This window comes from Pygocentrus nattereri, chromosome 11, assembly GCF_015220715.1.
Source record: "Pygocentrus nattereri isolate fPygNat1 chromosome 11, fPygNat1.pri, whole genome shotgun sequence".
Lineage (NCBI taxonomy): Eukaryota > Metazoa > Chordata > Actinopteri > Characiformes > Serrasalmidae > Pygocentrus > Pygocentrus nattereri.
This window is the reverse complement of record NC_051221.1, coordinates 31,597,543-31,621,817: the sequence shown is the minus strand read 5'-3', so window position 1 is coordinate 31,621,817 and position 24,275 is coordinate 31,597,543. Positions and strand designations below refer to the sequence as shown.

At 41.4% G+C, this 24,275-nt stretch overlaps 3 protein-coding genes across 3 annotated transcripts in view; 1 reads left to right on the top strand and 2 right to left on the bottom strand.

Moving 5' to 3' along the window:
* The window catches only part of kcnq1.2 (potassium voltage-gated channel, KQT-like subfamily, member 1.2), a 154,567-nt gene extending 151,846 nt beyond the window's left edge, over nt 1-2,721 (top strand). The window contains exon 20 of the mRNA XM_037542579.1: nt 1,174-2,721. Coding sequence (XP_037398476.1) covers nt 1,174-1,326 — 153 coding nt within the window. The 3' untranslated portion in view covers nt 1,327-2,721. The remainder of the gene's footprint in view (nt 1-1,173) is intronic.
* A 9,667-nt stretch (nt 2,722-12,388) lies between these two features.
* cdkn1bb (cyclin-dependent kinase inhibitor 1Bb) lies at nt 12,389-16,354 on the bottom strand. The gene is made up of 3 exons (XM_017701192.1): nt 15,583-16,354; nt 14,964-15,102; nt 12,389-13,774 (listed from the first exon to the last, which is right to left on the bottom strand). The coding sequence occupies exons 1-2, from the start codon at nt 15,980-15,982 to the stop codon at nt 14,975-14,977; spliced, it is 528 nt and encodes a 175-aa protein (XP_017556681.1). The 5' UTR covers nt 15,983-16,354; the 3' UTR covers nt 12,389-13,774; nt 14,964-14,974.
* A 1,358-nt stretch (nt 16,355-17,712) lies between these two features.
* Nucleotides 17,713-23,729, bottom strand: yars2 (tyrosyl-tRNA synthetase 2, mitochondrial). The gene is made up of 5 exons (XM_017701191.2): nt 22,856-23,729; nt 22,244-22,411; nt 21,554-21,709; nt 19,960-20,130; nt 17,713-18,331 (listed from the first exon to the last, which is right to left on the bottom strand). The coding sequence occupies exons 1-5, from the start codon at nt 23,641-23,643 to the stop codon at nt 18,172-18,174; spliced, it is 1,443 nt and encodes a 480-aa protein (XP_017556680.1). The 5' UTR covers nt 23,644-23,729; the 3' UTR covers nt 17,713-18,171.
* Between the last annotated feature and the right edge of the window lie 546 nt (nt 23,730-24,275).

Here is a 24,275-nt window from a genome sequence, read left to right as displayed (position 1 = left end):
AACTAGCCCAACTTTTCATGTTTTAGGAGTGTTACAGTACAGACTGTGCCCAGAAAGAGTACCACAGATGCAATTTTTGCATTGAGAGTGTTGGTAGAGAAGTACAGAGAAGGTCAGAAGGAGCATGCAGCATTGTGTCTTTGTGGATCTAGAGAAGGCATATGATAGGGTGCCAAGAGAGGAACTGTGGTACTGTATGAGAAAGTCAGGTGTAGCTGAAAGTATGTTAGGGTGGTGCAGGACATGTATGAGGATAGTGAGACAGTGGTGTGCAGTTGGAGTGACAAATGGTTTCAAGGTGAAGGTGGGGTTACATCAGGGATCAGCTTTGAGCCCCTTCTTGTTTGCAATGGTGATGGACAGGTTGACAGATGAGGTCAGGCAGGAGGCTCCATGGACCATGATGTTTGCAGATGACATTGTAATCTGTGGTGAGAGTAGAGTGCAGGTGGAAGAGAATCTGGAGAGGTGGAGGTTTGCACTGGAGAGGAGAGGAATGAAGGTCAGTAGAGACAAGACGGAATACATGTGTGTGAATGAGAGGGAGGCAGGTGGAAAGGTGAAGATGCTGAGATTTTCGTTGGGAGTGACAAGGATGGACAAGATTAGAAATGAGCAGATCAGAGGGACAGTGAAGGTGGAGCAGTTTGGAGATAAAGCCAGAGAGGCCAGGTTGAGATGGTTTGGACATGTGTTGAAGAGGAATAGTGGATATATTGGGCAAAGAATGTTGGAGATGGAGCTGCCGGGTAGAAGTAGAAGAGGTAGACCTCAGAGAAGGTTTATGGATGTAGTTAAGGTGGATATGGAGATGGTTGGTGTGAAAGTAGAGGAGGCAATGGATAGGGCAAGATGGAGGCAGATGATCCACTGTGGCGACCCCTAAAGGGAGCAGCCGAAAGAAGAAGAAGAGGACAGTCCAGACTGCTGTTTGAATGACTTGGAACACAGCCTAATGACTTGGCTAAAAAAACTTGTCTAATGACACATTTATTATCATTTAGACAGTCAAATCATCCCTATATAACAGGAAAATAAAATTTCACTCTACAGTAACTTTTATTCTCTTTATGTACCTGAATGAATATGATGATGTGGAGGTGATCCAAGTCTAGCATCTCCCCCCTTACATTGTCCTAACTGTTGAACTTGTCTGATGTTTCCGCTCTGTAGGTGCTTCAGATGGATCAGAAGATGGAGAACATCCTGAAGATCCTGGTGGAGCAGTTCCAGCTCAAAGCTGAGCTGCTTCAGAAACCAAGCCACAGCCACTCCCGCGTAACTGTCATGAAGCGCCTGGGTGTCAGCATGGATGAGGGACAATGAGACAGGAAACAGCCACACTGGGTCAAGACTGAGACACATCTGTGGATAAAGATTGTCCAGGAGGAAAGGTTCTATCTCTTCTCTCTGCTTCGTGTTTCAACTTTAGAATGAATGAAAGCATGTGAAAGTAAGATGCTCAGGTTGTGGAAATGTGCAGCATGATGGACTGGTAGGCCAAGCTAACAGGAGAGGCAAAAAAGAGCTTTGAAAGATTGTTTCTCTGTTTCTTCCAAAGAAAACGAGCTACGTGTTTAACACCTTACTAGCTTTCAGCAAAGGGCAGCCACTCATAGATTCCTCTCTTTATTCGATTGCCGTTGGTTTGCTACGGTACAGAAGGAGCGGCACTAAAGACATGGTTGTTTGAGATGTAAATCCTGTTGGGTTTAGGAACCACTGCTCCACAAAAATGCTACCAAGGCAAGATCCACAATCACATATCCATCAAGAACATTATTAAGCTTCTGAACTAGTGGCTCAGCTCACATAACACAGAGGAAGCACGACACAGATTATCCGTTCCCCATGTTAATCCACACCTCACATTTAGTAAGTGCGAACACATTGTCTGTGTGTTAAACCCACCACTGATAAATAGCTATGGCAGGGCTAATCAAAACAGCAAAACACTGCTGATGGGCTTTAATGGACTTAAATGGAATATTAGAAAGGAAGAGGGAGAACTATTTGAGGTTGTGGAGTCGGTGAGGAGTGCCAAGGTTTTCAACAGCGTGTTCATTTTCAGAGAATTTCAGAGAGCCTTATTCCATTCAGCCTGTGATTATTTTTCTCATTCTAGTTAATTAAATGCAAGGTTTCTGGTAAGGTGAGATGGCTTAATGCCACCATTTTGATGAAAGGAAACTATAGTAAATACATAAAATCTAAATTTGTTTTCAGAACTGCAGGGCGAGGGGGAACAGAGAGATGTATGTCGAACTCAGACGGCTGCACTCCATTCACTAAACACACTCAGCTGCTGGCGCTTTGCCTAGTCCAGAACAAATTGCTGGGTGGTTTTCTTTTTTTCACATGTTAATCTAACATTTACTACAATGTGCAGAGAGAGATGAGAGCTCAGAGGAAAGAGACAGAGGGAATAGTGAAGGAGAGCCAGGTCTAACCACTTTCCTCCCTTCATTTTATCATTCACTGCGTCTGGAGGCTCCCACGATTTGCTTGGTGCAAAAGGGGTGAGAGAAAATGAAATCAGTGAATATCTGACCAACTATTGTTGTAGAGTTTTATAAGAGATGTACATATAGTAGCATTGCCTTATATTTACCATCATGGAGCGCAGGCTGTTGGACTGTGACTTACAGAGACAACTGGACTTATTGAATGACGAGCACTGTAATATATTCATTCATCTCATAAGAGACTTGTGTAAATAAAACATGCCTTTACATTTTACATGTCAGTGTTGTTTGTTTACTACTGTGAATGATGGGTTTTTCTTACGATCACATTTATAGAAATGACCCAAAAAATGTTGATTGCCTTGAAAATCTGGAAGATGTATTTTCTTTATTATTAAGCTTTCATTTGTACACTGTTCTTTATGTGTTCTCTCAATGCTGCACTGCCGCTGTACAAAGTTTTTGAGTGGAGTGCAAGTGGAGAAAGAATGGGTCTCAAATTTCTACGCAATTATATTTGTCTTCAAAGGCCAAAAAATACGATGGATGTCCCAAGATCAACAAGGCCAGGCAAGGAGACAGAGAGGGAGAGAGGAACGGTTGGGGGGAGGGATGGAGTTTGGGAGGAGGAAGTCTGGTCTAGAGCCATGTTCAATTACAGAGGGCTGTGGCTCCACATCTATACGCACGCTGTTATTCTGCTTTTGTCTCCTGTTTTATGTCTCTGACAGAGACCTCTGCTCATGTTTACAGAGCCAGCACTGTGTGATCAAGACACTGTGCTACTTTCATGTGGAGAGTTAAGAGAGACTCCCCCAGTTTCACAGACTGTTTGATGGCAGAAGAGCTTGCTTATGACTCACTATTGGAGATCAGGCTTCTGGAAAGACATTAAGGAGGAACAATAAAATCCTGACATCAATGAGAAAATCAATTCCAAACACTCTTTACAACGTCAGAAATTCTTGATTCTTGTCTTTGCCTTAAGTGCCAGCAGGGACAGAAAAAGCATCTAAAGCAATCAACGAAAGTTCCACCACAATATTTCCCCATCCTGCTCAGGAGGTGTTTAAATTTGCAGATTGATTTCAGCCAAGACACAATGGGTGTTTGAAGTTTGCTTCTTTAGTCTTACATTTGAGCTCTGAGGCAAATGTAGCAAAAGTAATATAGCTTATAGTATTTTATAGAAACTGTTATTTATAAAAATGGGCAAAAGTATGGACAAAAAAATTATTCAGGCTTTGGGATGATGTTTACATGAGATACAGTGTCATACATGGTAAGAAATCACATCAGCAAGTCTATTTGAGATCACTTAATAACTTGACTTGCCATGTGTGGGGTGATTTAGGCCAGGGGTGTGGGGGGAATTCCACCTTAAAAAGTGCTCTTTATGAAACACTAGGGCATAAAAGCACATACAAAGCACTGAACCCATAGAGGAGGTCACCACCTGTACAGGATTCAACCACATGGTCACCAACCCACAACACAAAACACTCACACCTCCAGACAATAAACCATAAAAAAGAATGACATGTAAACAACAATAATGTTCCCTTTTAAGAGGGCATACACTTACCGTGAGCCTTCACGCGTGGCTGCACACATGGTCAGGTTTCCCAAGCTTCTCTGAGGCAGTGCCAGCCTGTATTGGGTTGCTACAATATTTTATTTTTAGTCCAAAATGTTAAATACAGCAAATAAACAGTAATTCTTTTCTCATTTATAACTTTGGGCAGCTGTGATTTAGGCAAAGGTCATTTTTGAAGGCTGCATCTGTAAAATGGCTAAATTAGCCTTTTACCTCCACTAAACAAACTAAACAAAGCAAACTTCAGACACGGAAGATGTCATCAACTGCTTCTGGGGTAAACTATGTAAAATTTGAGGAAAGTTACACAGACAACCATAGAGTACTGTCGACCTCTGGTCATGAAACCTCATTAATGTGCGACATTGTCTAATGCGACAAATGTCTAACATTTGTGTACAAATACCTAAACATGCTAAAAACTCATTCAGTTTGTCTGCACGTTTATTTTGACCTCCATGCTGAGTTTGGTGAGCTGTCCTTTAGCTGAGCCACCTCTCTGCCGCTGGAGTCTGTTTGACCTGATGACAGCCCTGAGCAGTGTGTCCATTACTGGGCCACCTGTGGCTCAGGGCACTGTGAAGGACCAGTGGTCCCCTATGAAAGCTGATATGAGTAAGAACAGGTGTGTATGAGGCGGGTGTAACGGTGTAGCAGCTGACGCCCTGAACTCCTGTGCTCTCAAAATAGCAGGCCCAGAACAGTTGTCTTGGGGACCACTGTCATCCCTTTATAAGCACCACATTCCTCACCCAGTCTTTAGTGTTTTTATTTTCCGAGGTTGCTAGAAATCGAAGAATTTTCACTGGCCATCTCCTCGGGTCAGTAAATTAATAAATGGAATGGCCACATGAGACTGTATGGTACAGTGATTTTATAGGTTAAGGGTTTTAGGGCACAATGCTAAGCAAAATAAAATCACAAAAAACATCTACACACACATTTTCTAAGCTGCTTATCTTTCTGGGTTGCTGGGAGAGCTGGAGCCTATCCCAGCAATCATTGGGCGGAAGGCAACATCTGATGCAATAAGCAACACTTTTACCAGTGTCGTTTGTTAGCAGTAGGATACAAGCAACATGGCAGTCAAAGATTATTTGATGAAGAGCAAAATGTTTTTAATAATTGGTGCTGTAATACCAACCGATATTCAAATGATGTGCCTCATGCCACTTGTGTTTGCATATTGTATAATTTACAGTGGCTTTGAACACAGCTCAGCCAAAATTTCACAGTTCACACCTTGCGTGATACATTCAGTGTTTGAATCACCCTCCAGTCATGTGGCTTTGGGAATCTTTTGACAAACTGGGTGGTTAAAGACTGTAGAATTGTAGTACTGGTTTATCACACATGGCACAGGTTATTTTCAACACATCCCCTTTTCCATCCAAATTTCTGCATATCATTTCTGCATTTGAAAACACCTAGACTTTCAATGTTTTCTTTTATTACAAATAAGCAAGCTTTCTTTGTTATTTTAATAACCTAGCATAGTGGCCTCTTTCTGCATTTCACTTTGTGGCACCTCCATTGGCAGAATAAAATCAGACTCAAATCATTTTAATTAGTATAATCCCTCCATCCATTTTCTAAGCCGCATCTCCGTCAGGCTCGTGGGAATTAATATAATCAAATAAAATATTTTCCCCTGTAACTCTGTTATCAGAATAACTGGGACACTGTTGGTTCTCTAAGACACTTTGTTTACAGTTTTGGAAATCATGCACATTTTGGTCTAATTAAATGTCATCAATGTTACCAAAGAAAAAATGCATAGTGACCCCCAAAACAAGCACAAACTGCATTTTATGGCTTCTGTGAAAAAGGGTTAATCAGATTTATTTCAACGACCATTTAAATTTCAAATTTGAATGTTTGTGTTAATATCACTTTGGGTAATACTGGCAAAACCTGCACATTTTATCCTCTTTTTTTTGAGGTCAGCACTCAAACATTTCAGATGTTTAATCCACCTTTGAAGCAAAAGAGTTCCAATGTGTGCTTTTAACAAGAGTTTAAAAAAACAGCAATATTTAGGCAAAATCTGCTTCATACCAAGGAAGATTTTTGTGGGACATAAAAGTCAGTGTTGCAAAAGGTACATAAATACTACCATGGAGCTGTTTTATGTTCACAAAACCTTTGTATACAAATTGTCTTACTTGAAAAGTAACAGCGAGAAAATTCAAACCAAAATTTAGTTTTGTGCAACACCTGTGAATGTGCTATGCGTGTTTGTGCTCAAATTAGGTTTTTATTGAGAAGCTGAGATGGTGGGATGAAGTGGGTCACAATGCGGGGGACTTTTCTTCCAGACGGAGGGAGAATTCCTGGCCAGCGCTGGAAGCACTTCAGTGGCTAGCGCTGGTTTGGCTAGCCGAGGCAGTATGTGAGGCATGAGGAGAGACAGCTGCAGCAGAGCTGCTACTGCAGCACTGGGGCAGCTACACCACGCCACGTCACGCCTGGGCTGGGCACGCATACGCACACACACACACACACACACACACACACACACACACACACACACACACACACAGACAAAACATATGCTTGCACTGACCAACATACACACTTAGCAGAGCTGTGCACCCCAGCTGCTGTATCTAAAGCTGTTTAAAGCTCCACTGGTAGTCCGGTCATCCCCCAGATTTAAAAGCTGCATATGTTTTGGCCTTTTCATCAGAAAACACTGAGAGGAACCGTTTACATCTGCAAATAAAAGGCTTATTTTTTCAAATAGTCAAATTCATACCTTTCTACAAACATTATGCATGTGAGAAATGCTCAAATTCATGTAAATCCAAATAAAAAAAAAAAATTAAATCTAACCCTTTATACTGGTTGTAGTGAAGTAGTCAAAACATGCTTGGTGTTTGATGGGTTCTTTGGTTTTGAACTGGAGGCTGCTGTAGCCAAAGAAATAATGAAAAACTTCATTAAGTTGTTGAGTAAAACACATTGTTCAGGCTTGATGATTGTTGTTGCTGCAGTTTTCAGCCACATGCGGTACTTTTTTTCCATTTTTACTGATAACTATGCTATACTGTGTCAGAATACACATAAAACAAATCTGACAACAACACACAACAATGACAACACAATTCAAGGCAAGTGTGTGATTCAATGCTAATAAAATATTCACTTCACATGACTTCATAAATGTACAGACCTCAGCTCCACTGGTGTACTGGTATCTGGTGTGTGCGTCATGCTTAGTGGCCTCACGCATAGCTGAACAGATTACAGCACAGCAGGATAATGAGAAGTGAGGGGCTGCTATAGATGTTCTGCTCTTCGTGCTTCAGGAGAGCTGCTATGATCACTGATAAAGAGCTTTTGACCGGCTGCAGGTGGGCCCACCTAATGAGAGCCACAAGACCAAAGCAAACATGCAGTTCAGGCCACATCACACAGCGCACAAGTGCTGCTATCTGAGGATGTGAGTGCTGGTGGAAATGAATGATAAGACAACAAAGTACACGTCCACACTGCATGCTATTCAGTAATCGGTAGGATTTACTAAGGGAGCTTTTAAGGATGGGGTGGCAGCCCCCTAAGAATCAAGACAGACTAGTCTCAGACTCAAGACTCAGGGGCACTTTAACCTGCTTGGGGATTGTAGGGCTAGAGGAAGCTGTGCGCCCTATGGGCCCCCAGTGGGTCTAGTTGAACAGCGTCCACAAACTCAAAACCTTTTTTGTGACTTCCAGTACTATCCATTCAGAATCTCTCCATTACTGAACAAACTTAGACAAACCTGAAGTTAGTTTCTTATCTGCCAGGTTCTTTTTCAAGTTTTTCATTCGATCTTAAATGGTGCCGCAGTTGCATTCTAGCGCTTGTGACTACTGCACCATTTAAGGTGGAGTGGAAAATTCGAATAAGTACTGGCAAACACCAAACCACTAAAAGCTACAGTTGGTCAAGATTTAAGATTTGCACTGAACTTAAGATGAACTTCACCTTGAGCTCATATGTGCTATTGTTAACTGGATATCTCCTAGACAACGTAAAACAACCCGGCTCTCGCCTTTCATGAAAAAGAGCCAATCAGCTTACTGTTTAAGCCACAAGTGTGGAACTTATGATCTACATGGAGTTAAAAAAAAGTTGTATCTGCAATTACTTTGAATCTCAATAGTTATAATCTCTACTAGGCATGGAAGAAAGGAGTATGTTAGGAACTAGGAACTGAACTGAAATACTAACACAAGGAAATCTTCTTGAGTAATTGCAGAAACTTATGTTCTATGTGATTTGGCTTATTTTCCTTCATTAATACTTGTGGAGACATCCCTATATAATTTAATGTACATGAAATGCGTAGGAAGTTTTTTACATTGCGGAGACATCTTTTTGTGTTGTTTTTCATAAAATGTCAGATGGTCAGCCACACACACACACACACACACACACACACACACACACACAGTTCTATATATATATATGCATGAGTAGCTTGTCACAAAAATGGGTTTGGAGCAAAATATAGACCAAAAACTTAGATTGTGGGCAATTTAGTTTATATAACTTCTCATAAAGTCTCAGCTTTCATAGCTAGTTAGCATTATTGGTAACGTTATTAATAGTCTGAATCTGGTGGCCGACTGGTCAACTCTCAACACAGTGTGAGCCAAATACAACCAGTTTTTGTTGTTCAGTCTTACCTGTGAAAGGTGCTTGACTGAGATGTGGTTTAGATTGTGTGAACAGTTTGTACAGCCCCAAGCGCACGGGTAAGGCATCATTTTTTCAGTTCAGTCTTCTGAGAGTTCCCTGCTAGAAAAACCAGCAAAACCAGCATATATTGTCTTTTGATGCTGGTATGCTGGACAACCAGCATGACCGTATTGGGGTGACCAACTAAACCAGAACCAGATCGGCATAAACCAGGATGGTTGGGTGAGTATGGTGTGGAAGAACTTGACTGGCATGCACAGAGCCCTGACCTCAACCCCTTCAGACATTTCAGGCATTTTCATCCAACATCAGTGTCGGACCTCACAAATGCTCCTCTAGATGAATGAGTATAAATACAATGACATATTGTTTAACAGTGTTACCATATACTATATCAGACACTTTTATTCTATAAAAGTTAGGAAATTTCAGCTTCCCTTGTTTTAGTAGAAAAGGGAGCATAGCCCCTATACAGTCAGCCATAAAATGCATAAATGAACCCAAGCAGCCTAATGGTGGCACCATCCAGTTCTTATCAGTCTCTCTTTCACATGTTCTTTGAATTTATTCATAAGTCTTTTCGTTTATTGAGAATTTCACTGATGACGTGCATTGTGGTTATTAGAGGAAACAGAGGGAGGAACTCTGAGATTTCAATGAACTGCTTGACTGTCATTTACAGGAAAGGGTGCAGTTCTGTGGTCTCCGATAGATAGACTACCACGGAAATATGAACTTGCTGGTTTAGGTAAATACAGTAGTAGGAGATAGTTTCATCTTGTCTTGAAGGCTCACTGTGAGCTATGTTAAAGTGTTACCATCAAACTGTGTAGTGACGACGTAAGCAGACCAAATCTTTCAGCGTTCAAACTTTTTCTTAGGAAATGTCACTTCTACTACTTTGGTGAATAAATCAGATTAAGGTGTACGCTACTTTTTTTGTATTAAGCCACTTTAATTCTTTATTGATAGTACTGAAATGATGAGTAGACACCATGACACTAGCAGATCAACCTCTGATGATAACATGACTCTGAACAGGAAATAAAGTATCACGCTAGTTTACAAAAACATTTAAGGATGTAGACAAATCATCCTAGAAGTCTTGAGCAAACTGAACTTTTCAGCAAGATCTGCAGCTTCTTGCTCTTTGTGTATTCAGGTGATGAGTGAGTCAATCGTTTGCAACACATTCATGAGCTGAAGCTTTGTGCTTACAGCTGGTTTGAGTAGTTTGAACAGGAGCAGCTAGAACTCACTGCAATTTTGTAAATAAACAGTGTGAATATTCTTGGTGCTGCACAGTGAAATATCAGTATGAGTCACTTTCAAGGTCATTTTCAGTCCTTTAGGCGCTCTAGGGTTTCATTTTGATTTGTTCCTGATGCTGATTTATTTTGTGTCTTCAACTGAACTTTTAAGTCCCTCTCACAAGAGTTTGACTTGAGTTTGTAATTTTACCACTTTTTAGTATATTTGCATAACTCACTGATATCTACAACACAACTATAGCCATTTTATTTACCATCCAAAACATTTTTCACATGCTTACAACTGCCTCACAACACTCTACATGTTTCTCTCCACCATGAATGTATTTTTAAAAATCTTCTTTTTTTTTTATAAATGGCCAAAATCTTCTTAAAAGTAAAACACTATCTTGAGTGCTTTTAGAGATGTAATTGCTTCAGATGTCTGGTTCCTATCACACCACTGTTAACAATTCTCATTCAGTAGGTTTCTTTAGAACACATCAAACCACTTTGTTTATATCTTTATTATTTAATCATGCAGATTTTTAAAGTGATCACTTTGCCCTATTAAAATTCCCTGTCATGAAAATATGATTTGTGAAGTGACATATCAGGCTCACATTAACTAAAGCCCAGCGTCTTGGCTTTTTCATTCAAACATTCGGCTTTAATTAGGTTCGTGAAGGTAGTGGACCTAAGAAACTCATGAAACTCATTTTGGCTGTCACTGTTCTGTTACCTTATTATGAGAAAGAGCCTCCACTCAGTGGCTTAATGACATATGCACTCCACCCAGACCTTGTGGTTGCTTCTTCATAACAGCTCTCTCTCTCTCTCTCTCTCTCTCTCAGATGAGGCCTTTTGTCTGTGTGGGAGACCCAGACACAACAGCGCACAGAACCATACACCCTCACAATGGTTCAGCCCACAAAGCCACACACAACTGAACAATGTGACCATCTCTAAAGGAGGCGGAAGAGGTGGGTGGGGAGGGGTTGAGGTCACGCACCTGCACCCTAAGAGCCATTAAAGAGCTGATGCAGGTGTCTTCATGTTGATTTTTTTCTTTTAGGCTATGTTGTTTATTTAACGGAGCCCACTGTTCACATAAGGCCTAAACTGCAGGTTTATACTCTGGCAAATGTAATATATGGGTATGTCAAGTTAAAAATGTGATATATATTTATATATAAATGGGTGACTTCAGAAAGGAAAAGTCTGATAAAATTGAGAAACAGCACTCAAGTCTCTGCCTGCCTGCTGACAGTTTCATATTTAATAAGGGTCAGCTGTATAAATCACAATGTAAGAAAGCTGATTAAAACAAACTCTCTGCTGGTTGCTTTAGGGCAGATGAGCTGATATCAGACACAGAAACCCACTGTCTCTGTTCTCGGACTGACTGACTTGAGCCTTGTTACAGTGTTGTGGCTGGATTTTTACACCCTCTGGCAAGTATTACAACACTGGTCTGATTGAGCAAGGCCTGGAGGAGAGTAAGGCCTGACACAGTGGTGAAACGTCAGGCGAACCCACAACTTTACTACACCCTGTGTGTACACTGATGTCATTTGTTTAGCCTCCTTTTGAAATACAGAGCTTTACCGAAACATGCAAGCTATAAATCAGGCTCTAAGTACTGATTTATTTTTACAGTCATACTTAATGAAGTAATACTTCTGTCAAAGTGAAATATAACAGCCTTATTGTCTTAAGAATGTAATGACATAATCTTATCAGAAAAGGACAACGCACCTGTTTGCTATTGAACCTATTATGCCCTAATATGCCAGCCACATCCTTCCTCCTGTCAGCTCTTTAGATCCTGTAAACTTCAGCTTCTGACCAGCAAAGTGAATCAGACTGACAAAATGTCATTATTCAGCTCTAGTTCAGGAAAGTGCTATTCAGTATGTGGCTGGTTTTTTTTCCTTTACAGCTAGTTTTCTAGCGGAAGTGTGTAAAGGAAGGAAGTCAGTTGCTAACACCACGCTATGCACTGTATAGGTTGTAGTAAACAAACACACACACACACACACACTTGTGTAACTTAAGTCAGACTCAGCTTTCAACTTACTTCTGTCTGATCAGAATCTGGTTTAGCTGAAAGTGTCAGAGCACAAAGGCTCTTATTTAGGGGATCCGCGAACCAGAGCCCAGGATTAATAATCTACTCAGACATTTATCAGCATCAGCACTGATGTTCCAGACAAGCTCCAACACCTGACTCTAGCATGCCACATAAATATTATTTTTATAATTAATTTATATTAAAAAACATGCACTATTAAAAAAAAGTTCTCATTTAAAACCAATGCATAAAACTTCTCACACACACACACACACACACACACACACCTGTTGATCAAATGACTCACATCCAGATATAATAATTTAATTTTCTTTTAATTTGATTGCAGCACAATGTTTAACCACACATTTCAAAAACCGCAATATTTTTAAATTTTTTATCAGGCTCAGTTTGCAACCTTACACAATTTGTTAAAATAATTTCTTTAAAAAAAATAAAACAGAAACTACCAAAAAAGCATTTAAAAAAATAACTCAAATGCCACTTTGGATAACCATGACCAAACCCATTTTTAGATTAAAAAAAAGCTTGACATAAATAAGTTAGTCTTAATTTTCTCAGTGTTTTTACAAAGTTATGTACACAGGTACACTTCAAAGTTTAAACAAATACACAGGCTGTGTGGATTGTTGAAATATTAATATTTACTTTTTTCTATAAATATACTTCAGAGTTAACCACAGAATCAAATGGGAGTGTAGGTGCAGCTAGCTGAGAGGCTATTTTCCTGATATTACACCAAATGGAAGAGGAAAAAAAAAAAAAAAAAGGGAGCTGGAGCCCAACGGAGTGAAATGGAACAGAAAATCTAAAATAGGTAATCAGTAGAAAGTTTCACTCAAAATACAAATAACCCAGATACATATTAAAGAAAAATAATTTAATAATAAGCGATCGACACGTGTCTCTCAGCAAGTGCCTCGCCTGGTGTTAATACTGGTTGATGCTACGTGTTTTGACCTTGTGTACTGAACTGAACATCAGTCAGCTGGCCAAGTCAAAATCTGACAGATAAGTTACATAGAGTCATTTAAATTTAAATACAGACACTAGATCAGATCTGCATCCTCTATAGAGTATAATGCAATTTTGTAATCTACCTGTGGTGTTGTTTCGAGATTGCAAACTGAAATGCTAGGATCAAAAGTGATCTTTAGGAGACAAGGCAACTTATGTACCACACATCACCCAATAGGTGTTCGCACAACTATACGGGTGTCTGTAGATACTACAATGGATTTCAACAAGAGGAGAACACAAGTCAGATGGGTCACACTGCCTTTAAAATAGAGAGAAGTAACAAACAGCATTTTGGAGATATTTTGAAACCTATACAACTGTAACTCTTCAAGTCAAATCAAATTCACACCTACTCAAAAAAAAATTAAAAATCCAACATAATATGTATTATGTGCTACATATGAAAAGTAAATATATACACAGGTAGTAAGAAAAAAAATGAGCAAAAAAGGAGATTAAACCTAATTGCACACTGCTACATAGACTGCTTTTGAGGCAGTTGCTTTTTTTTAGTGCCAGAACTTTTGTGTTTGTTTCAGTGCTTGTGCAGTCTCTCCACTCTTTGAGCTGATATGCTTTTACTTTCCTATCTTTCTTCTCTCCTTGAATTTTGAATTCACCAAGCACTGAAGCCGTCAGAAGGGAGAGAATGTCTTCAGTTCTGTAAAAGAGGAAGACACAAATTGCATTATGTTTATTTTAGTATCTTGTACACACAGACACTTATTTACACACACACACACACCTATATATATATATATATATATATATATATATATATATATATATATATATATATATATATATATATATATATATATATATATTCACACACACACGCACAGTAGGAATATGTGCATATATAAGCACACATATTCATCCACTGGGCGTAACATCAAAACAATGACAAAAGTATGTCAGCCATGCAGTGGCAGGTGGCAGACGGAATCTGTGACTTCAACAACAAAAAAGGCCTAGAACTGCCGTAAGAGTATTCACACTGATGAGGTGATGAAACCACAGTGCCTTGTCCAATTTGCCACAACTATCCAATACTACCACCATCACCGCTTCAAAGATTACATGATTATTTTAGCACACCCTGCCCTAATCTCTGCACCCTGACTAGCACGTCTGTGTAAATACTCAAACTGACAGACAGTCCCTCCACGTCAGCCCTGAGATTACAAGAACCTAGAGACAGTACATTACATCAGTTCAGCAGCAGTGGCAATGAGCTGAAATACAGCCTTAACAGCTTTATAGCTACACAACTCACAACTTATGAATAAAACGAGATTTAAAGAAATAGAGTGTAAGTGCTACTGAGTAACGCTGTGGTATCGTGCTGGTTTAAAGTGATGTGAAAACAACGCTCTGTGTAATATATGAGAAACAGAGTTAGTTACACCACACGTTATTATTTTTTTTTGTGTGTGTGATCTTCTATCCCACTCTAAACACTAGCTGGTTAAACCTCCTCAGGAGGGAAGTGGTTTTCTGCTCTGCTGCTGCTGTCAGAGGGAAACTCCGGCTTTCAGTCCGAGCACAGCTCGCACAGACGACGCCGGAGAGAAAACATGCTAACCCTTTAGCATGCGCACACAGCGCACTCCCAACGGCCAAAACACACAGGAGCACCGCGGGCGGTTAGCATCTGAGACCTGAGCGGTTCAAAAATGCGGTTGATTTACACTTTAAATGCAACCAAATGTGAAACAACAGCAGTAGCTAAACACACATCAACGGTTTATGCTTAAAATCAAATAACGAGCAACAAATCGACCCGTTAACCGTTCCAGGCAGCTCTGTTCGAGCCGAGGTGAGGAGGACGCGAGGGTGTTTCTTACCTCCACACTGTTCACGTCTGCCGCCGCTGGGGGCTCGACTTCACGGGTGTGTGGTGGTCGAGCTGCTGGGCCAAAGCCGGAGGGTGACGAGAGACTTCTTCCACACAGGTGTGCGACCGTTTACTCTGACATGAGGAGTCTGTAACAGAAAAAAAACAACAGGAGCGCACGGTTAAGAGACGCGGGGTTCGCCTCGGGAGAAAATACGCAAACCTGTCCAACAAGCGGAGTTCGGTTACAGCGGGTGCTCCTAAGGTTATCGCTTTACGTAAGTAAGATAGGTTAACGTGTATGCCTCGCTATGCTGCAGAGCAACGCTAAGTTAACTAGAGAAACGCTATTCGTCGTTTGTGTTTTTTTCCCATTACGCCTAATGGGAAAAGTTTGGATTGAAACGAGGCGAGCCAGCTCTCAAAGCTAACGTTACGAGTAATGCAAGCTAACCAAACCACCGAGGCTGGATCTTCCTTTATTTGCATTTTCCGTTCCACCTTAAAGAGTGCCGCAGTTAACGGCAAGTTCTGTTGCGCAGCTTAATGTGGAAGAAGAAAAGCGGCTTCAAATAATGAAGTAAAGGCATTTCATTTCTTCACCGGCTACAAGACCGGACTCAGCCTACCGTGGCACGCAGGTCTTTTCCTCTGGCCCTTGGCGGCGTGCTGCTGCTCTCTCCGCTCCGTCTGGCTCTCACTCCGCTCGGCCAGGCGCTCGTGGTTTCCGTTTACATCCACACTCTTATTCCCGGTAGAGCTGTAGAAGCTCGGTAAGTCCGTGGTGTCCACGGCGGTCCACAGGTACCGGCCGTGCGCCAGAGGCGTGTAGGTGGCGAAGTCGAAGTTCCACGTCTCGGTCGACGCCTCTTCCATCGCCCTCAAGTGTCCCTTTAACTCCCTCGTTAACTCTTCGTGGTCCACCGGCCCGAACAGGTTCCTGCAGGCGCACGGCTTCGGCTGGTCGGACAGCCGCGCGTCCATCCTCTCCAGAGTCGGGCTCCCATTCGAAAGACGCACATTAGACATGGTGATTTTTCTGGAGTACGAAGGAAAACAAACAGCAACCGTACGACTCAAAAGAGGCACTCTCTCCGGGCTCAACGCACTCCACAACAACAACAGGCATCAAGAAAAACACGCACAGGCACAGGCACGCACACTGGCCGCAGACGCGTGCATGCCATGCAGGAGGGAGACTCAGAGCACCGCCGGAGCCGGAGAGCGAGGAGAACAACAACAGGCACAGAGGAATTTCCTTCTACGGATCATCAAAACAAAGTGCAGTTGTGATGGCCACTCCTGTCAACTCCGCGTCGTAGTAAAAGGCAAGAAATAACAGGAGGCTTTTCGGTGCCCAATATGGCGATAGAGGGGAGGCTGAGTGGAGAGAAAAATGATTGACACAAAGAGCTATTTAAACGAAGGCGGCCGCTGATTGGCTGTGCGCTCTCGGCCCCGCCCACTCTACGCTGCGCTCCCTCGGCGAAGCGCACCTCCCCCACCCTGAAGAGGCACAAAACAACTCGCACGCACGCACGCACGCTCGGGGCTCTACTAGGTAGTGCACCCGCACAAAGCCACCCTTCAGGATCCGCTACAGCAGTTTCACGGCTTATGAGAGTCATGTAGCCTAATTTCTTTTCCCAACAACCAGAAGTGAACAACTGCAGTTCTTAAACAGGGGCAGTTCTCTTCTAAAGTAATCCACACTGCGCCAAATGTGTTTCATTAACACCAATTAACAGTAAAAGTTAGAAAAAACAACACAGTACAAGTTTCCCGGAATTCTTATACACTTTCATTACTGCTTTTTGTGAACATGGGTGATTTTCCACAATAGGGATTTTACGTGGTGTAAGTTTCATCCACTGATTTCTGTTTAAGAACCCATGTACACACAATGGACACATAATAAAAGGACAAGTTTTCACATCAACTGTGAAGAAAAACATGCAAAATTTTCAGTTATTGTTGCTACTTGCGATGCACAATTCATTTACTATCTGAAAAAAAAAACAAGATGGTGTAATTTCAGAGAAAGAGTGAGAGAGAACAAAAATGCAACTAGTTGTGTTTGTTCCTGGAAGTGAGAAGTTCACCAGTGAAAAGACACTTCCAGGAATAATTCTACAGTGATTGGGACATGCATGTGCCTGAATGAAGCAAGCTCAGCTTACACTAACACAGCAACATAAAGTCACGGCATTTTTGCTCATGGTTTTTATTGAGTTTTTAAATGATTTTTTATTACTATGTTTGGTGTTCAGCATATCCTCAGGCCATCCAAATGCTTTATAAATTGCATGAACTCTGGTGCAGTTTCTCTTTCAGCCTTTTCCAACTTTCAGTATTAACAGCCTGGAACACCATAATCTTAATGATATTTACAGTAAGAATGATCTGGACCCAGATTCTCTCACTGCATGTACTTGAAATTAAGTGTTTTATATAATGTTCAAATAAATTAGGTCATTGAAGTATTGCACTCATGTAAAAATGAAACTGGATATTCCAGTTTATTTGGTATGCACTGTAATATTCTTTACAGAGGTGGAACGACTGATCTTACAATTGTTATGTAACCTTATTGTTGTGTAACTAATGTAACTGTAACCAAAATGAGTGTCAGTGACATTAATGTAATAATGAAGAATTGCTTAAGAAAACTTTTTTTTTCTTTAAATGAGTTCTAACGAGAAGTTAAAACGAGTAAATGAGTCTGAGTGCATCCAAAAAAACAAAACAAAAACACAACATATTAAAAAAAAGCCTTTACTGACATCTGGTGGTACGATTCAGAATGGCACTTATTTCCAGTCCATTGAAAAAAAAAAATGTCCAAACATTCTTAGTGCATAAACTAAGTATCGCAACTCCTGAGAAAAGCACACAAACATGTGCCCAGACACACAGATGCACACGTTCTTCTGTTTTCCTTCTGTGCACATTCTTTATTCTTCCTTCTCAGATTGACATGAATTACTGTGCAAGTGTAGTATCTCCTGTTCCCTGATACCCACTCAGGTCTTGGTGGAGTTTCTCCTGTCCATCTGCCAGTGATCCAACGAGCCCCAGAGTCACCAACACTGTGGTTCCATACCTACTGATCTGTGTATTGTATGGTATGGAGCATTAGTGTATGTCCAGCACACTCCTCTTTTATCCAAGTTCTTGTGAAAAACGGGCAGATTTAGTCTGCAGTCTGCAAAGATAAATCACAAACTGAGCCACTTGAGTATATAAAAGTTCTTCTTGCCAACTCGGATCAGACTGAGTCCATTAGAGAGGATGTGCTGTCCAGGAACCATAACCTGTTCTGGGTTGGACGCCCTCTGGTGGTTAAACCACACACCACCGTCAGTTATCATCTGATACCTAAAAGACAGGGAAAGTCATTAAGCAAGAGTTCACAGTCAGAGCACGCTTCATTTTAAAGATCACTTCCAGCTACGTTTTCCTCCAGCTCAGCAAAGACGAATGGAAATCTATATCTTCTTAAGCCCATGTCATGTTAGTCATGGCCACAGCTCTTTTTGCTTTGAGAGTTCACATGAATTCATATAATGAGAAAAAATAGTGTTGCAATTATGTTCTGCTATGTAGGCGCAGCATCATAGATCAGCTTCTTACATCCTCCAACCTTAATCTTTAAACAATGTTTTCAGGGGAATAAAATGGAGTATTCACAACAGAGTTTTGCCTATTAAATGAGAAAAAGAGTGGTGGGTTTGTGGGAGTAGCTAATTATAAACCATGAACTGTTCTGCCAGGTCAAAACATCTGAGTTGCTATAAGCCAAGTAATTGTTTGTCTTGTATTAATGGGATTAGTTTCTCAATATTAACCCAGGGTTGAGGCATTAAAAAAGCTGAGAGCTGCACAGTAAAAACATTCTGCTGTTTCATATCAAAGGTGGAACAAGCCGTGATCTTTGTATTCAGTCAACTCTTTAACCACACACACAGAAAACAGAAGCACAGCTGTTATTAAAAGTTGCGGAGGCCAATCAAATACAAAGATCTACAAACTTTATGCAGGCTTAACTGTAAATGCAGGTTTGTTTTATATAAACCTGGCGCTGATAACTTGTCCGCTTCGAATTATAAGGTTCTATCAGCATTCTGAGCAGTTTTGAGATACTGGGCTGAGCAAAACTGATATGTGGAACAGGTCTCTTTCATACTAGGCAATGACAGTCACACTAAATTTATTCTAGATGTGAAACATCAAAATCTTATCACATCTGTTTTTTTGGAACAGGTCAAATGCAGACTGAACCTTCTAATCCTAAGAATTCACTTTCTGCTTGGAATTATAAAGTTGCAAAATATGAAATAAATGATTTTAAAGACACAAATAATGTACTCATAATTTGGTTCAAAACAAAGTTGTTGTAACTACATGTATCATGTTACATTTAATGTTTTCTGTGACATTTTCATGATATTTATTTGTATTATGTATTTATTATTTATAGCATTTATTATTATTCTTGTCTTCTGAATAAAGGCAGTATGAGGTTTCGTTCTATATCAGAATTATTGTCTCTAATGCACCAAAATGTCTTATTTTAGGAGAAAGAAGAAAAAGATGTTTATCTTGTAATTATAACCCCACAATTCAAATGTATACTAATTAATTACCTTTAAGCCTTAATATTTATAAAATTAAAAACAAAGGGACTTTTTAAAGAACTGTAAGAAGACAGGAAGTTTCAGCAACGTGTTTTCATGTTTCATACTTTTTCCCCACGGTCACTGAGCAGTGCGGCAACATGAAAAAGATGCAGAACCTGATTGGTCCTCTTGTATGTTTTCAAAGTGCTAACTTGCTCACAGATAGAACCTTATAGAACTACGCTAGAGTTTGACTGTGGAAATGCCAAACTCCAGAAATGTCAGACAGAACCTTATAATTCCAAGGGGATGATGTCACGCACTAGAAGTATCAGTTACTTTTTACAGTGAAATTCAATGGAATATAAACAAATGAATGAATAATACCCTCTGGGTCCTTCAGGGATGGCCTCAGCCCTCCGACATGCATCCAGTACTGTGGTGCCTGGCTCCAGAAAAAACTCCTGAAATGGAGCTTCTCTGAATAACTCCTTCAGTTCAGCATCATCCATCTGCTCCAAAGCCTCAGTGCTACTGTTGTACAGAGCATTGGTGCATCTGCACAAACACACACACAAAATGTTCATGTTACAATACATAATTCATTGTGTGTTCTTACTTGATCATTAACATTGTTCACCATTACAAAACAAATTTCCACCACATGGCTTCCTACAGTTTAGAGGAGTTTGCCTTCCTAGTCTAAAGATGCATGAAACACTAGGAGAGACTACATACTGTGAATTTCAGCTACCTTCACACAGCAGAAAGAGTGACCTAAATATGATTTTCACCAAATGCTCATTTTTTTGACTATTCATATTTTCTTGGTGATCTATATTAAACATCAGTCTGTGAACAGTTCACTCTCCTAAACTAACCTGCATGCGCAAAAGATCAATGCTTAATGTATCGCAACACTGCATTACGTGATGCACTAATCCAGAGGTAAACAATCATAACTGTCAATAAACGGGAGGCTCAGTTGCCAGCGTCACAGGAGCAATCATGAAGCTTCACTGACTAACAGCTGGGCTCTTGGATTCTTTAGACTTTGCTTTTAGACTGTTTTTTGACATGGTGGCTTCGTTCTCCTGTGGCCATTTTTTGACATTTGTTGACATTTCTTTGAACATTGAGGGTTTCTGGATAAGTCTCTTCTAATTTTTTTTTTGCTTTGTACAAAAACATCACCAAATGACGAAGTCCGATCTGGCTCCGATCATAGTTGCACTGCTGCATACTGGATACGTACCAGATTTCAGTACCACATATGAAAGTGTCTCAAATCGGAACTGAAAATGTCAGAGTCCATGTATTTTTTCCTGTTTGCACTGACACGCTGATGACACACCTAAAAAAAATCTAGAAAAAACTACTCAGTGAAGAATCTCTTCCCCATGGACCAGACACCAGAGGGAACTAAGGAGAGAATCCAAAATTAATGGGACACTATATACCTTTTGTTAAAAACTATGTATGGTGCATGTGTAATCGTTTTTACAAATTCACTCATTTTCACAACATGGTACAGCATACAATGTTTTAACACTGTCGTCATTTTAACGCTTTTCGGCCATGTTGACAAGACTTAGCACTAAGCTAACCAGTCTCCCCATTCACTGAGAACCGTTTCATGCACCTCTTCTAGCGTTTGGCATCATATTTTTGGAATACAGGGAAGAACAGGAAGTGAGCAGGCTCCCCCTAAACCACGTGTCTGCTCCAGTCCTCACAGGCCAAAACACTGCAGACTTCAGCACACTGCCTAATTAAACACAGGCAAACAAAGACGATTCAGCTCATCAGCTAATTAGCAAAGCCTTTATGAACTGAATTCAGAATGTTAGATGAGGGTAAATGCTGATCTCCACAGAACTTTGACCCAGAAGGTCCCCAGATTGACATGCCTGCTCTAAACCATATGATGTGCTCTGCTATATACTGCACCGTACACACTGATATTAAAGATCACTCTCACCTTTTGGCACTTTCAAGACCCTCTTTCCCATGAACCAGTTTGGTGACCTCAGCAGCCAATCGCTTGTGGGCTGTTCTCTTGCCTGGGTCCTGCTTCTGCTGCTCCATTACCTTCTCCACCTCAGCCAGTGGCAGAAAGGTGAAGAGCTTCAGGTAGCTGCAAAGCAAACCCAGTGGCTTAGTGCCATAAATGCACTATAGACCTAATGTGAATTTATATAACTTTCACAATTTAAAACATACTAATGATGTTGAGTAATATTAGAGCTTTCTATTATAACGTCAATAATATAAGAAGACCACTGGTGGTCCAAATGCCTCTCTTTTTTGCATTAATCAAGTCTAATATGCAAAAGTATATATGCACCAAGCAAACCTTTATGGGCTGACTCCTTGTCATGGATGTAGGCTGGTCTTGAGCCTTGAGCTAAACTGAAATATCAGTGGGGAGTCACCACTGGAAATCCTTATTAGTCTAGCTGCAGGATTAATCCTGATCTGGGAAACCAGCCCTGAAATACCTCTCGTCTTTGTCTACGCCTTTTGGTCAAAAAAAAAAAAAAAAAAAAAAAAAAAAGGTGATCATGCTGTTCACCTTACACAAGCTTTACATTAAAACTGAGCGTGTGTTTAACTCGGGTATTCTTAAGACATCTCATTCAGTCAAAGCCGTGTAAACTCACTCACCCACCTTTCCACTGTAGTGTCTGGCAGCCTGAGGAAGTACTGGTAGAGCTCAAAGGGAGATGTTTTATCCCTGTTCAGCCACACTGCATTGCCCGCAGTCTTCCCCAGCTTATCTCCCATTGAAGTGGTGACCAGTGGGACGGTCAGTCCGTACACCTCATCTCCTGTCATTCTATGGGGGAGAAAGAATTAGGGATAATAAGAAAACCTGCTTTCATCACATAGATCATCTTACAAAAGGAGGCACAGCTCAAACGGGAGATCCCTCATACTAACATAGAGAGAGGGGAACGGAGAAAAGTTGGGAGAGAAATTGGGGAAAAAGTAAGAAAGAAGAAATGAGAATGGGGGCAGAGATGGACCACGGAAGAAAGAAAGAAAAGTGGTGAACACAAAAAGAAGAAAAAGCAAAAAAGAAGGAAAGATGACTAGAGAGAAACAGACATGGAAACAGGAAAAAATGAGGGATAGAGAGAGAAAAAGCAAAAAAGAACGAGATAAAGAGGTCAGAAGTAAACAAGAAAGAAAAAGGGAATAGAGAAAGTAGAGTATTTGAGAGAGAGTATTTGAGAGAGAGAATGAAGTCTCTCCTCGTGTAGGTCACTCAGTATTTTACTTGTGAATGAAGTCGTGTCCGGTCATGAGGTTTCCGAGCTGGTCGCTTCCTCCGAGCTGGACCCTGCAGCCGTGCCGCAGGTGCAGGTGGTAGAAGTCGTAGGCCTGGAAGAGCTGGTAGCTGAACTCGCTCAGGCTCATGCCCTCCGCGCTCCTCAGCCTGGCCTGCACGCTGTGTCTACTCAGCAGGGTGCCCATGCGGAAGTGTCGGCCCATCTCGCTCAGGAAGTCCACCACTCTCCAGTCCCGGTACCAGCCCGCGTTATTCAGCACGGCCGCGGTGCCCAGGCGCGCGGGCTCTGGGCAGAACAGCAGCTCGTGGTGGGTGAAGATCCGCCACAGGCTCTCCGCGATGCTCCTGCCGTTCGTCTCGGCGGTGTCGGCGGTGAGCCGCTCCCGCTCCTTCAGCTTACCGCTCGGGTCGCCGATCTGCGCCGTGGCCCCGCCGATCACAGCCAGCACGTTGTGTCCAGCGCTGCGGAAGTGCAGCAGGCCGATGATGGCCAGCAGGTTCCCCGCGTGCAGGCTGTCGGCTGTGGGGTCGAAGCCGCAGTAGACGGTCTGAGGGCCGGACTCCAGCAGCCGGGGCAGCTCGTGCTGAGCAGCGCCCTCCGGAAAGCACTCCTTCAGCACACCGCGTCGGTGCAGCGACGAGAGGAGAGAGTCCGCGGCGGCCGGAGGAGAGTGGAGCGGAGCGCGGACAGACACGGACAGCGGCGCGCTTCTCACAGCGAAACTCCATCTGACCCGCCGGCCTCTGCACACACTCCGCACACAGGACGCCGCCATGTCAGGAGGAGGCGGGCTGAGGACGGGAGAGCTCACTGCTGCCCCCTAGTGCCAGTGAGGATCACAGCGAGTCATACGAGGCATTCAGAGGAATGAATCAACTGATCCGATACAGCGATTTTTGATCAACATTTGCCACAATGTGTTGCACTAAATCTAGTTTTTAGGGGTCGGTTTTGCTCTTGATAATGAAACGTGCAGTTGGTCAGTAATCTACAAGTACTGACGACACACACGTGTTCATAAGAGCTTATTGTGTTGTATTGTGGTATTAAATATAGTTATCCATATTGTCACATTGTCCAGCCCTACATCTAATAATAGTGATCAATATATATTGTCATATTGGCCGGCTTTACGTCTAATAATAACAATATATATGGTCACACTTCCCAGCGCTACTTCTAATAATAATGATAACCATATATATAGTCATATTGCCAAGCCCTAGTCTGTGCAGAGGCCAGAACCCTTGATATGTTGTGTAGAATATAAATATGAAAATGTAAGAAACATAAAATAATTGTAAGTGTAGTCTCTGATAATTAATAATATTTAACTGCAAGTTTTAACAGTTTCCGTGGACCTTTGTCAGTTAAACAGAGTCATGAGACTCATGGTCAGTGCTGTTG

Excerpts from the sequence above, each read along its gene's own strand:
- yars2 (XM_017701191.2), bottom strand. The coding sequence starts at position 23,643 with ATGGCGGCGTCCTGTGTGCGGAGTGTGTGCAGAGGCCGGCGGGTCAGA. Across the intron at positions 20,131-21,553 it reads GGTCTTGAAAGTGCCAAAAG|ATGCACCAATGCTCTGTACA; the intron begins GTGAGAGTGATC and ends GTGTTTGTGCAG. Across the intron at positions 18,332-19,959 it reads ATCCCTGAAGGACCCAGAGG|GTATCAGATGATAACTGACG; the intron begins GTATTATTCATT and ends CCTGTCTTTTAG.
- cdkn1bb (XM_017701192.1), bottom strand. The coding sequence starts at position 15,982 with ATGTCTAATGTGCGTCTTTCGAATGGGAGCCCGACTCTGGAGAGGATG. Across the intron at positions 15,103-15,582 it reads GAAAAGACCTGCGTGCCACG|ACTCCTCATGTCAGAGTAAA; the intron begins GTAGGCTGAGTC and ends TTTCTGTTACAG.